Source organism: Amblyomma maculatum, chromosome 1 (assembly GCF_055883805.1).
Source record: "Amblyomma maculatum isolate TAMU_Amacu chromosome 1, ASM5588380v1, whole genome shotgun sequence".
Lineage (NCBI taxonomy): Eukaryota > Metazoa > Arthropoda > Arachnida > Ixodida > Ixodidae > Amblyomma > Amblyomma maculatum.
The window spans coordinates 210,664,166-210,679,043 of record NC_139344.1 but is presented as its reverse complement, the minus strand read 5'-3'; the positions used below and the strand labels follow the sequence as shown (position 1 = coordinate 210,679,043).

General features: G+C 48.7%; 1 protein-coding gene across 1 annotated transcript in view; it reads left to right on the top strand.

The window, feature by feature from the left end:
- LOC146205504 (uncharacterized) overlaps nt 1–14,218 on the top strand; it is a 139,957-nt gene extending 125,739 nt beyond the window's left edge. The window contains exons 4-6 of the mRNA XM_084590216.1: nt 7,992–8,156; nt 8,445–8,521; nt 10,376–14,218. Coding sequence (XP_084446342.1) covers nt 7,992–8,156; nt 8,445–8,521; nt 10,376–10,937 — 804 coding nt within the window. The 3' untranslated portion in view covers nt 10,938–14,218. The remainder of the gene's footprint in view (nt 1–7,991; nt 8,157–8,444; nt 8,522–10,375) is intronic.
- The last annotated feature ends 660 nt before the right edge of the window (nt 14,219–14,878 follow it).

Sequence of the window (14,878 nt, the reverse complement as noted above, 5' to 3'; positions counted from 1 at the left end):
AGGGAGGGAGCGAGGAAACAACGAGAAATTTGGAAGGAAGTTTCTTATATATATTTTTTTTTTCAGGCGGGGTGGTACACAGAAAAATAAACCGGACATTATCTGCAGGACGTGTAAATATGGTATGAAGAAAATACTTCGGAGAACATTCGACTTACAATGAACGACTGTGTCCAAAAAACGCGAAAATGAGCGCCTTATTTACTATTATGTTTCAGTTCAAAAATAATTTTGGGCTGATCTGTTACATCATGCTTGTCGGCAAGTTGACAAAAAAGGGCTAAAAGGCGTAAGTTGTGCAATTCTGTTCTAATTGAGAATGTGGTCGCATGTGGGAAAATATAACTTTTTTTTTAATCAGCACTTCTTTCCTCGCTGCCGCGTATGTATGCCTGAAGAACTTTCTTCCCCAAGGGAAAAAAAAAAAAAGCGTGTACTCCATTTCCCCTTGACAAGATTACATCACCTTAGTTTTCTTTCTTCTGCAGAGAAAAATAAAATGTGGCCCCTAAACGCCAAGCATGATGATAGAAAAACAAAGCATGATTAGTTAAAAATATTCGCTTGTATTGGAACGTGTGCAGACGCTATGTGCGGGTCCCTAATATTCTTTCACGATTTCTTCCGTGCACTGCTGAACTCTCTCATCATCCTGTAATATTCAGCTGCCTACAGTTGCTTAGTTATCGAGCGAAGACGTCTATAATGGGACCTCAAAGCATTTAAAACCTCAAAATTCAATTGACTAATCTATAAATTTACGTGGTCACTGAAATTAATTTTATTAGGCAATAACAAAACAGTAACTCGCGCTCTATGCCTCCGTTGATGATGCGTAATCAGTGTAAATTAACTGGCTACCCTAAGCGCCCACTTACCGTGGTCTATATATACCTCGGCTTCTCCAAATTTACTAGTTAACACACAAAAGAGTTGACATCAGGCTATCTATATGCTGACGCATATTATGAAAACTGTCTTGAAGAGCTATGAAATAAACTGCGAATCAAAATGCAGCGATTGCCAATGGCCGTCGGAAAAATGCATGAGGGCATATTTACTTAAAGACGAGCAGTACACGGTGTCGTCGAATGTTGCACTGGAATGTTAACCTCGTGCGCAGGTGCAGCGGAGATCCAGTCAGCGGTGGGTGATCGGTATATTCTGACGAGCGTCGGCTTCCGTCTGTGACAACCGCGGTGCACAGCTTGTTCCGCACCCGTAAGAGGAGTGCGCCGTGAGACAGAGAGATTAGCGAGGCGCACTTAAGCAGATCGGGACACGTAATGACTGTGGACAGAAATGCCCGCGCGGAATTCTTCGGCGCGGCCAGTCCTCGGGGATAGAACTGGGAGCGCGGCGCGCGCGCGCGAAACGGAACATAATACTCGCGTCACGCGTGGAAGTCTCGGCTGAACCAGACAACGCTGTGTAATTCGCGGTTTGCATATTTATAAGCGCCTGCCACGAAACCTATTATCCCAGGGTCATTGAAACGCCGCCTGGCCGAGTCTCTGACAGCCCCAAAAAAGTGGGAGGGAAGAAAGAGGGGTCCAACGGGGCCGTGACGGAGCATGCATATTCCGGGGAGGAGAGTCGCTGTGACATATCCGAAGATGATACGGACGACGCACTTGGCGAACAACAAGCTGTCACGAGGGGGCGACTTTGACGAAAATGGATGTGCGGAGCTCAGTTCTTGCCGAGTCAGGAGACACGCGCACCGTGTCGACTGCGCACCCGGCCCCCTCGACGGGGAGTCTGTTCGGAGAACAATTACCCAGTATAAGAGAGCGCGCCGCAAGGGGGTCGACCGCGGCCCGCCCTGGTCCCCAGGCGCGGCGACGCGCGCCCCGGAATATTCGCTCGGACACTGCGCCCCCGCGCATCCCAACCGCTGGGCTGCGGTCGCCACTCGGCATGCGGCTCTCTGGGTGTGCGCGGAAGGTTGCCATCTGCACTCTCGTGGGACCACGGCGCGGACAGCAATTTCACTTCTTACATGGACGACACCTTGGAGCACCGAAAGAATGCTAGCCACGCCGAAAATTCGCTAAAGAATTGATTGGCGTTTACGGTCATCTGCCTTTCAAATGCGGAAGGGTAAATGTCCGCTACTTGCAAATGAAGGACGCCTTTTTCGACACACATAAGCGCGACGTACTCAAAATCTTGCGTGACAAATTAGTGTCTCTGGCTATCTTCGACGGTCATTTACGTTTGACTGTCTTGCAATTGTAGCGTGGTTTCCATCCTTTAAAAACATATTCGAAGAAGTTCTACTTAATCATGACAGCTAACATTTGAGCATAAACTGCTTACATTTTCCTCCATTCACGTTAAGTTATAATTCCTCGGAATTTGAGCTCATTCGATGCAGTAAATATTTTTAAAATGATTTTTTTTTTAATAATTCGAAAGCGGCTTCCTGGTCAAGCAACTACTGCCCGCTGACGTCCCAACGGCTTATCATACCCATGTCGTCTGTTATTAGCGGTGTAGGCTGCACTCTGGCATGCACGCCGTGAACGGTGTTCGCTGAAAGCTTTTTATTTCTTTTTTTTTTTTCAACAAAAAGATTTTATTCGCATATTCTCTTTTTTCTTTGAGAAGACTTCACTATGATATGCAACCTTAATAATCCTCGAACTTGTTTTGGGCTTCCGTCTAGAGATTGTCGAGGAGGCCGAAATTGATGGGCTCATGCTGTATTATTTAAGCGTACAATCAGAAGCATATTATTCGTACCTTATGAGCGTTAGCTTGTTACAGCAACAAGCGCTCCCGCTTGTGACTACATATCCAACTTTTCCTTCTGCCGTGCGCGCCGCGAAAAAGGGGGGAAGGGGGTTACAGTTGTTGTCGTGTTTCTGAATGCTGAGCTATTGCTCGTCGCTCTTTCGCTCCAAAAAGTAAGATGAAAAACCCAAACAAACATACGTTGACGCCAGGGCACACCTTGCGACATTAGAGAAAGACGAAACGTTTGAAAGAAGCAGTACCTCTTGACCTGCTGTTATATGCGCGTGTTAGTCAAACTTAATTATTTTCGGCTGGTAAAGCATTTTGCAAAACTATGAAACGCAGCCGGCGGCTACGTTTCGATGGAGGCGAAACGAAGTGGCGTCCGTGTGCTGTGCGATGTCAGCACACGTTAAAGATCCCCAGGTGGTCAAAATTACTCCGTAGCTCTCCAGTACGGCACCTCCTTCTCTCTATCCACTTTCTCTACAACCCTCCTGCCTTCCTTTAGGGCGCGGTTCAGGCGTCCACAGAAACAATTGTGGCTGATACTGCGCCTTTTCCTTCCTGTGAACCAATTATTATTGTATTCAGTCTTGCCACGGCCAGCGCACGAAAGCATGCGCCACCGTCGCTTCAGTCCCGTCATGGCAAAACCCAACGCGATTCGAATGCGCTTCACTGCACCACACCGAACTAGACCCTCCCATCTGCCGCCGTCTCCGCGTCTCGCCTCCCCCGCAGCCGCGCGCGCGACTGCGACCGACTCCCGAGCCAAATGACGTCTCGTGAGTGCTTACACATAAACACAGTAAACATACACCGTTTAATATTTAGTGTGTGAATCCTAAACTCCCGCAGGAATGCGTCGATTCGCGGATTTCGACTGCGCTCCCAGCGTACGGGTTTGTTTACTCACAAGCAGCGCCGACATAAAACTGCTTTCGCCAGACAGGATCACATCGACGCTTCCCGCTCAATGTGCACTCGCTTTGTGATGTAAGCAGTCGTCGATTTGGGGTCGCCACAACTCCACATATGCAACCGCTAAAGCTTGTCAATGCGCGCTCCGTAATCGCCGAAACTGTAGATCCGAACCCCGCGTAGTCGCCCTAGGCCTACTCGTCGAGGCGGGTCGACAGTTCGGCGCCGACTGTCATTTCTGGTCAAGTTCATTGCTAATGAGAAAGATGAACATATTAAGTGTAGCTGCTTATTTTCATTTGTCTAACACGGTTAAGCTATACACAAGCGCGACTGTTAAGGCTGATAACTCATCGGGTGTCAAGCTCTCGGTGGGCATCGGACCTGACCAAAGCAGATCGGGCTACCGTCCACTAATCAGTTCCGTCGGCTTCGCGGGGCCGGAAACCTCGCACTACGGCGACATAGGACAATTGGTCGTGTTGGTGGCGTCGCCGGTGTAATGCGATAGATCAGTGCGTCGATAAGCTAAGGATCCTAAGCGGCCGACCCAGTGACAGTGCCTTATGCTGAAGAAAACATACATTACTCTATATCGCTTTTGTACGGTAACATCTTCATCAAGCACTTCTGCATGAAGGACGACCACTGTGTCATTGTCCACAAGAGAAAAAGTGACGTGTCCTTTGATATTATTGCAGCCAGCAATGCAGACGATGTTCCACTGCCTATTCTTTTGTGACGTCACACGGGCATTTCAAAATGGCGGTCGCTCTCGGTGGAAGGAGTTTCCCGATTCCGATTTCTACCACGTTTTTTCTAATATGCGCCGCGCGCTAGGCACTAAACCTTTTCGAGTGGAATAACAGACTTGTATATTACTGGTTCACAGATTCAGAGAGTTCAACTGACAGTTCCTATCGTGTGTTTTTGACAAAATGCCAAGGAAGCTTTTCACAGAGCAAATAGAGAAACATAAATCGAGCACGTACGAGAGAAATACGGTAATGTTATTCGAGATTAATTAATCTGCACCGTGTGGTAGCGTAACTGCAGTGGTGCCTTTTAGAGTAACACATTTCTTCCTCTGTCTCCATCTCATTATTTTCTTTATTTATGTGTGCTACAAAATGCATAGCCGCCAACGACTTTTGCCTTGACTATTCAGTGGCATGCACGTCCCTTGATGCCTATCTCTAAAAGGAAACTGCAAACTGGACATCATAACATTCCGTGGCTTAAAACCGAAATAAAATGAAAGCACTATCATCGACGTGTAGCCTGCATATACGCCATGATGCGTCGTAGTCGCAACGTACTTCGTATATAAATCTTGTTGGGCAATATGCATGCAGTGAAGTTTATCGTCAGAAAGTGTCGCGGAAAATCATTAGTTATACTATTCGCCTGATCCTGCGCTCATGCCTATCTAGGTGCCACGCTGATGAGGCAGCCTAGTTTAATTACGACGGCGCTCTCAGCACCGTCTAAACAACTCACAAAGCTGACGCTCGTCGGTAGTCCCGCACTTCGCTGCGGCTGGCAAAAAAAAAATCTTGCAACGACCAAAATTGTTTGCTTCGTCTGTCACATGCACGGAGCGCGTTTCCTGAAAAATTGCATGTCATTATCAAATATCGGAATCTGAGTGCAATTTTAAAAGCCTCTGTGACACACGGTCTCAGTTCTTGATACGTGGCGGATATATACGTATATCAGGCCCAGCATTCTGGGACACCCTTTATTGCGAGGCAACTTTGTACCATAATACGAAATACTGTTAGGAACACGTTGATGGGAAAGGCTCAGTCTTCTAATTTGTGGAAAAACAAAACAGGAACTGCGTGTTAAGTGCTTCCTAATCTCGCAGCCGATACAGTTAAAACCTCCACAGAACACCGATGGGTAGCGGTTTTGAAAATAACTGTGAGGCAAGAGTGAAATACACTTTTATGAACCTGTTAATAGAAGTGGCCGAGACTTCCGATGCGTGCCAAAATTTTGCTTCTGATGTTTGTCCTGCCTCACAACAAATAAGTTTCACTGCCATAAAACCAGTGAGGTGCGCTTTTGAATATTTATAGCAAAAACTAGAAACCTATCCAATGATATCTTATCTTGACGTGAACAAATGTGAAAAAAAAAAAAAAATGAGGCTCTACCTTCTCCCCCAAAATGGCTAAAATTTCTCTGTATGGGTAAAACAATGATAATGTAGACTGTACTGAATGCGATTTTTTCTGCATATTTTTAGCATATGCAAATAAAATGTCGTCCATGCTAATTGTGCCTCTTTCGACAATTTCAAATGACCACTTCATTGCGCAGCCCACTGCCCCGCTGAGGTGACCAAGGAAGGGGGGAGGGGGGGGGGGGCAATCGCGTTGCTCCAAAATGTCCAAATTTTGCCAATATGCACTTTACGAATTAGCATGAGTTTTTTGAAAATAAAATAAAAAATGGGGGTGGGGGCTCAGTAATGCGCTGCATCTGCAGAAGGCCAGTTATGAAATATTTTTATTTTCACTCTGCCGCAGCGAGTTTCTTTATGCCTTCCTCCACAAGCAGTCTGTTACTTGAGCACTGTTCCTGCGAGGTCTGTTGGGCGTAGAACGACAGTTTTAACGAGAGAGAAAAAAAAAAGGGGGGGGGGGGGAGCGTGCATTCACCAGCTGCCACCGAAGCTATTCTTGCTTCGTTATGCATGCCTCCAATGTCGGGATGCTTAGCATACTTCTGGAAACGTGTGACAACTTCCCTATCACCAATTTCATCATGCAGCGCTCAGTTGAGAAGCAGCCAAAGGACGCAGACAGAAATGGTTAAGCTCCTCTTTCTGACACCCCTCTCCTGGAACCCCTAAGTGACTGGGAGTACGTACATTCTGGGCTCGTTTGCACATGTGTTACTCCAGAGTCGATGGATGCTCCCAGATGGGCACATTGGATTCAGTACAATAGAAAGCTGTGCCAGTTGATAATGATCCATGTTCAAACGACGCACGTAGAACACGAAGACCTGTCCGTGCTGTTCTTCTCGGTGTCTTCGTGTTTTATGTGCGCCGTTTGAACATTGGCAAATTGGAAAGGTGTCTACGGAGAGACGCGAGGGGCAGGGAAATGTACAACTGCCGAAACTACAGCTATGAAGCTCTCACTTTGTTCACCTGAGGAATAGAGAGCGGCGGCCTTTCCCACCATATCCCCACCCCGCGCCTACTGCGGAAAAAGGCGCGCGGAAAAGACATTTCAGTTCTGTGCCGAGATCTTGACGAAAAGTTTGTAAGCTGCGGCAGCACTCTCTTTGGCATCGGGGATTGTTGCAGAGCTACATAGATGGGTGCTGCCCTGTAATGCCAGATATTGCAGGGATTCCCGCCACTAATTTTGAATATTGCCTTCTTGAGGTGTAAATGTGGTTTCTGTGGCGTAGTGAAAACAGTGTTGGCGGCCATCAGAAAGCAGGTAAATTATGTTAACTAGCAAGCTTTTAAACTAATTTCTTATGTCCGCTTTTTAACCATTGCATAGGTGCCTGGTCGGAATTGGAAGTTAGCCGCGTCTTGTGGCGCATATAATACCCGATTTAGTTAAGCCATACTGCCGAAGGATTGCAATCAAGATTTCGAAACTCCAAACACTGATTGGCTATTACTGACGGCTCACTATAAATCTCTGGCTGCAACCAAAGCTTAAGTACTAAAAATTAGTTATCTAGATTACTGGTTACCATCAGACTTTATTGTGATGCTCGCAGAACTAGCAATACTTAGAAAGCTCTTTTTTCGTTTATTCGAATTATCGGTGGACTTTCCTGAAAAATCTGGCGTACGGAACTGTCGAACAGCGTGCCGTGCTTGCCTTCAGCCAACCTTGGTAGCGTGATGATTGAGAACTTTGAGCCCAAATTTGGATTGCAGAGTGACAGCGCGTTATTCCTCGTGTCAAGGTCTGCATGGATGCATAGGTTTACCTATGAGTTACTAGTTCTCGAAATGAACTTTTAAATTGCGATCGTTTTCTTGTTTCTGCGTGTTGTTCGCTTCTGTGTGCACGCGCGTCGCTACCTAGTTTCAAGTTCTGCTGTGATTACTTTTACGTAAGGAAAGCGAGGCTGTGCGTTTCTTGGCCGAGCTGCTCTCGCGAGTCCTCCATTTATTCATACCACGGCAGCTTTGTGGGCATGTCGCTAAATACGACTGCGCAGAATTCACGTTTAGTTGCGAGTCCTCCAATACGTCGACAAAATTTAGAATGTTGTGTCTCACTGAGGGCTAGTGACAAAACTTTATCATTTAACGCTGTTGTTCCACTTTTGTGTTGCAGATTGTCCTGAACTCCATGCACAAATATCAACCCCGAATACATCTGGTCAAACGCCGGCATAACGCCCCAAATGTTCCCGTCAACGATCTCGAAGCTGAACAGTTTCGGACGTACGTGTTTCCCGAGACGGTGTTTACAGCAGTCACGGCATACCAAAATCAGCTGGTAAGTGCTCGACAGCAAATATCCTAAATGTGAGTGCTGGCAAGAGATTTGTCAGCAGTGCTGCTGATCAGAGCTGTCTGCTTCAACGAAAAATGAACGCATGCTTTAGTAGGTTATTGGAAATGGTGCATGGCTAAATGTGGTGGCTGAGCGAAATCAGTTACCATCACAAGAGCAGACACCGCCGACCTGTCAATTAGTGCATGCACTGGTCTGTCAAGTGTTGCAATTTATTTCATTCGCTCGTGTATTTACACTAATATGCGCTCTTTCTTTCTTCACTTGCAGATAACGAAATTAAAAATAGACAGCAACCCCTTCGCAAAAGGATTCAGGGACTCGTCGCGGCTTACAGAGCTTGAAAGGTGAGGACGTGATTTTATTGCAGTGAACGTGTTCCACGCTGAGAGAAAAACGCACTGCCTAACTTGCCATAAATAAAAGCGGACGTACGCTGTGAGGATTGAGACGCGCGGAAAAATGCGCGCGTCAAGGACGCTTCAAAAGGACAGGTGCTAGCGTTTTGTCATCGTTCTGAACGAAGCGAGTTACGTCCTGCGAAGAGAGAAGCCCGCCGTATCGAAAATGCAGCGAGCGATAGAAAATCAGGCGATGGTGGGGGGGGGGGGGGGGGGGGGGGGGGGGGGCTGACCAAAGAACCTACGGGCCGAGGCCGCTACAGCCGTTGTTGTGGGGGGTTTCCTGCTGCGCGGGTCGATGATGCCGACATGGCACGAAATGCCGACTAAACGCGGGCGCTGCGGCATGCACGTGGCCCGCGGGTGGGAGACAGGTCGTGCCGAAGCGCGCCCCCGAAGAGCGGCAGGCAGCAGCCGTGGCTCGCGCGAGGGCGCTGCGAGTGCCGGCTCGGCCCGCCAGGGTTCGCGGCGGGCCCGCGCGCTCTCCGCCGCCGCGGCGTGTCGCCTTGCCCGAAGGCCGCTGTAAAATAAATCACGGTATTCCGCCGGGCCCTGGCAGGCCACGGAATCGTCAACTACGCGTTGACGTGCCTTCGAAGGACACGCACGTGATCCTATAAAAAGGGAAGGGGGGAAAAGCGACCGCGCGACATCTGTTCGAATTTATATGCTCTCCCGGGGTCTCCCCGCCGCTTTCCGTCGTGTTTTAGAGCGACCGCGGTTGAGCCACTCCGCAGGGATACAACTTAAAAGTTCCCAAGATGTAGTGTAGATGCGGCTTCCGATAAACGCCAGTTGTTGAGATTACAAGTGGCATTTGCCGAGGCCGCCCCCCTGTATATAGACGTGCTGCTCTGCAGCGTCGAGAAGACGTCCGTTTGATAGCGGCGCTCACTGGCCGACCGCTGACAGCAAATCGGGGGGAGGCCTACCGGGCGCATCTCTCCCGCCGCCGCTCACCCCGCAGGAATGCCAAAGGTACCGCGCGCTTACTTTCGCCGCCCGACTGCATGCCACGTCTGGCCGTTTGTCAACTAGCACGTTCGTTGAACCGCCTCACGGCGAGGGTGTGCTCAGTTAGTCTACAGTACGTCGAAACACGTCTTTTTTTTTTCTTTTTAATTGATACAAAACTGGGTGGCTCATCACCGTCAACTGAGCCATTAGAAACGCTCAGTGATCCCTGTCAAACCAAGGCGTCAGTGAGAGTCGCGCCTAGCTCTACAGCTGGGCACACGGCAGCTTCCTCTATACAGTGATTCATGTTTCGTGTGTACAGTGGTATCAAAAAACAAAATGAGCTTTCAGGTTTTAGGCGAGAGGGTACTTGGACGGCGGCTCTGAATATCAAAGTACAAGTGCCCAAGAAAGTTTAACGGATGTCACGAGTCTTGCTGGCGTAAATGTATAGATGGTCATCGAAATATTAAGACGCATGAGCCTCGATCAAGGAGGTATTAGGGACGTTTCCTAAGCAAATCCCTGTCGCGGTCTTCGGGGCTTCATGTGCGTGCTTGCCATTGTTTCAATGCGGGTGGAATTTTGTACCATAGCGTTGTGGAGTGAGCTTGCTGGCGCTTTCTAATAAAACGTACTGTTTCTGGGTAGTAGCGAATTTAATCCGTAGTGTCGGCAAAGGGGAGGTGAACAAGGGAAAGAGAAGGACCGTATTTGACGTTAGCCACCTTATTGTCCGGTAGCCATTAGCGTGCTTCTACTCCGTCGTGATAGTGCTTATTTTGTTGCGCTCTCGAGTGCCGGATCCAGAGGCCACTGCTAACCGCCGTGAACCGCGCGCAGGGAGACGATGGAGTCACTGATCACGGACCACCCTTTCGCGCGCACACCGCTGCGCACCTTCCTGGAGAACGGCGGCGACCCGGAGACGGCGGCCTACCTGCACGAGAAGGGCCTGCTGGGCGGCCTAGGGCCCCCGTCGGCGGCGGCGGCCGTGGCGCGGGCGTCCCTGCTCTGGAAGCCGCCGGGCATGGAGCTGTACGCGCAGCCGTCGCTCTACGCGCTCGGCGTGCGCGCCCCGCCGCCTGCGGGCATCCCTGCCCAGCTGTGGTCCCAGTGGGCGGCGGCCGCGGCCGGCGCGGCGCTGCCGCCGCACCTGGCCTCTGTGCTGAGCGGAGGCGCGGCGGCCGCGGCAGCGGCAGCAGCGGCCGGCGGCGCGCTATTCCCGCCCATGATGCGACCTGCGGCTTCACACACCGAGACGCTGCACTCACTGGGACTGTATCGTTACGCTCCCTACGTGTACCCCAAGAAGGACAGCCCGTCGGCCGCGGGCTCGCCGGCCACCACGCCCGACGTGAACGATGCGGCGCCCACATCTCCGCCCGGCGGCTTCCGCTCGTAACGACGGCCTATTTATCGGCTGCGGCCATTATTTATAGACTGTGCCACGGGTGATCAAGGTCACCTGACTGCGCCCCGGGAGACAGAGGGGCCCCGACGCAACAGCATTGTCCACCGCGGCGGACCTCCTGCCCGGCTCCTCGCGAACACGTGCGCGCTTGTGCCGCAAGGACGACAACGCTTCCTCTCGGACCAGCTGACGAGCCACCTTTCCCCGCCGCTGGTGTTCACTCTGGAATTGTGCAATCTTCACCGGACAAGAGACAAGTGCGACAGTGTCTCGTTTCAGTTTAGCTTCAGATGGCTATTGGACAGCAGCAGCGATATCGCGGCCGAGCTCAGTTCCATGCCTTGCGACTTGTCTGCTGCTAAAAATGTGACAGTAGAAATTAGCTGTTTCTGAAAGCACTCGTCTCAACGACAGCATTTCTGCTCGAGCAAAAGCCACTCGCGAAGTGCCTTTTGTAGCACGCTGCGATGATTTGCATAGAGTAGCAAATAAATCGCATTGTTTAATCGCTGAGAGGGTCGAAACAATGTTCCAGCTTCTAGTTCTGTGCCCCAACTCTCGCCAATTCTACAAAATGGGAAGTATATGTAGTGTTGGCGGGCCTTCACAAGGCCCGTTCTTGAATGCGATTGCTGCGGTTCTTCCCAAAACGTATACCTTCGAATGTCCGTGGTGTTCCACGCAAAATTTCCACCGAATTTATTAGGGCCACTAACCCGAATGAGTCCAAAACTGTCAAAGAATGGGTGTGGTGGCCTCGGTTGTTTTAGAAACAAAAAGAAAAAAGCAATGCAGAAGACTAGGTCGGCTGCTTTCTCTGGGGCTAATTAGCGGGTCGGCGGATCGTCTCGAGAGAAACAAAAGAGAACGAGGAGCGAAATTTGTGCCACGGTTTGAGAGGAAGCGGGAAAAACGAACTTTGCTTGTGATAAGCACGAAACGTGCGCAGGAACAAAGCGCTCCGAGGTCCCCATCTGTCTTGTCCGTGGTATCGCAGGGAGAACGGAAGGGGTTCATCCGGAACGCGACGCACGTAAGCGTCACGAACCAAAGGAGAGCTGCGCGCCCTCGTGTGTTCCCCGAGACGCCATTATCAGCGGCGGCGACAACAGGCTGTGTGCTCGTGCAACGTTCGCCGAGGCGTGCTGTGCTCTTGTCTTTCGAAAGGCCGGGGCTCGTATATGCACGCGGCCTCATGGCGGACGGCGCTGCGCTGATCTGTTCGATGTGATTTGTGCGTGTATGCTTGCGTACTGCCTGACACCCACCAGCCACGTAGAGCTTCAGGCACCCGGCGTTTCGCTGAAATGCCTGCTTTTTTTTTTTTTTTTCTTTCGAGGAGATAACTGGTATTTAAATGTAAAACTGTGTACATAAGAAATGTGTGCTGTTTGGAATGATAGATATATAAATATAAATATATAAATATATATATGAAGACTTTTATTTCTGTAACTTATTTACTTGCATTTTTTTAGGACTGAGTGTCTGTGTGCGCGAGCGCCTTTTATTTGATTTTTTTTTTTTTTTCTCTTGAGTGACGAAGCGAAGATATGCGCGACGAACGGTCCAAGTGATGTCACTGATGATGAGGAGCCGATAGTGTTTTCTTACGCGATGGCTTTTCGTTGCGCACAATGCGGAACCAAAAGTTTTCACGCCACCTTAGCAGTGAGCGAAACTGTGCAATTGTCGTGTATGCGCAGACAGGCAAACCGTGTCATGAGAAGAGTGGCTGAAGTTGGCGGGCCCGCGTTGTGGGGTGCCTGCAGCCGCTGAACGTGATATCTGGCTTTCGCAGAGCATGTGTCATTGACCCCTGTTTTGTAGGATGATCTCATTTTCTAAGCAGTAGCCAAAGTTTGCTGCCCTTTCGAGACTTATATATGGCATGCACGAGCATTGGACAAATTGCTTGTGTCTCGGACGTGTGTCTTATTCGTTGTGGTCTCTTGCTGGTAGAGAGCTTTCTTGCGCGTTTAGGCTTGTAAATAAATGAAGATGTTCTCACATAAAAACGTGCAAAGGAAAAAAAAAACATATTTTAGCTGGTAGATGGGGGCGCGTGGTGCTGTATCCAATCTTTCGCGTCTGGATACACGGCGGGATAAGCTGATGGCCAGAAAGGCTCGTAAATGATTTCGTTTTTCAGCCTATGATATATGATAATGAAAGCGTGTTCTTAGCGTGAGTTGTATCGAAGGTTACCGCAGTCAAAGTCGTAGTAGCTCGACAGGCGATTACGACAAGGGGCCTTGCGATACGCGTCGCTCTTCGCTCGCTGACATGGATGTTATAAATCGCCAAGTCCGCATCTCAGTTTGGCAACTGGAAGCTTAAAAATTATCACGATTGTAGAAATGTATCGATGCGCAGCTCCTTATACCCATCATTGGGATGCATATACAGACGTATGGAGAAAGAAAAAATAAAAGACACGTATAACAATGACAAAGGTTACAGTTGCTAATCATTTAGCAGGTATGTTCAAAACGGCGCTTCATTTCCCTCGTGTTAACATTGCTGGAGTCTCTGAACAGAATTATTTGAGGCTTAATAATTTACCACGAAAAATAAGCAATTCCTGTTTATTCAAACTATTCTGCATTTTTTTTTTTTTTTTCGTGCCAGCCGCTGGTATTGTAGACGTCAGGTTGCCATATCTTTAGCGAATGGAATAAATACAATTGTATTCCTCATCTGATAAAGCTGATCACGCAGAATTCGCAAAACAAAGTGTAGGCATCAATCACTCTTACGCCTTTGATTAGAACAAAACAACAATGTTTTTTTGTTGCTAAAAAGCTTTGGAGCTCAATGTACAGGCTCGCTTGCGGTACTAGATTACAGCTCTCCCAAGGACAAAGGAGAGCATAAAATAACGAACAAGCGCATAAAAAAAATAAATAAAAAAAGAAACAAGCCGTAAGCATGCGTAGTCTGCGGAGAATATTCCTCTTCAGCACTTACATCGCGAGTCATATTCGCGTGGCTTTGTGAAGCAGAGAAAAATAAAAATTGAAAGGAGAGACTTGTAATCATACAAGCAAGATTCTCGCAACGCGGAAAAGCGGAGCAAGATACCTGCAAAACAGGGGTTTATAGCGTGCGCGATTTGTCTTGTGTGGTGACTCAACAATTTTAACCACGCTTCGTGACATGTCTTGTCTTCTAATTCATGCTGTACATAAATATCGCAATGTTGTTTGCCTTTTGATTGAAAGATGTGAATTCTATGGTGTAAAAACCGAGAATAAATACAAGTGTGGATGTCCCGCCTTGCATATGCTGCTTCTTGTCTTTACTATAGACCTATACTAATGTAGAGCGCGTCTGAGACGCTCTTGAGCCTTACGCTAATGCAAATACGTATGCCGCAGTCTCGGCGCTTAATCATTAAGAGCCACCTCTAATTGTGCTGCAGGAACTACCATAATCACGCCCGTGGCCATTACCACCTTGCAATGGCGCAAGTAGAGAAGGCGTGTGGGGAACAAGTCGACTTAAGTCTACTGAGTACAGTTTATGCGGCTAATTACGATCGTCATTCACGAATCAAACAAAACAGAGAGAGAAGAAAATGAGATGGAGGTTAACCGGAACAGGATTCTGGATCGCCACTATTGCATCGGCAGGAAAAGAAGGCCTGAAAATTAAGTTAAAGTTAGAACACCGTGAGTTAGAATGTGCGTATATACGGTAAACTCATATCGCCTATCGTGCAGGCATGCACGACGCCCTCAACTAACGGAATAGTGCACGACAGGGCTTCATAACTTTATTGTTATAGGCAATGGTCGGAGTGTTTTCGTTCCCGAAGGTTTCAGGGAACCAAGTTTTAGCAATCTCCCTACAGTAACGAACAGTACGGATTGGGTGTCCTCGGCACAGAGTAAAAAAAGGCACGAGTTTTTACAGACCTTAGTATACTC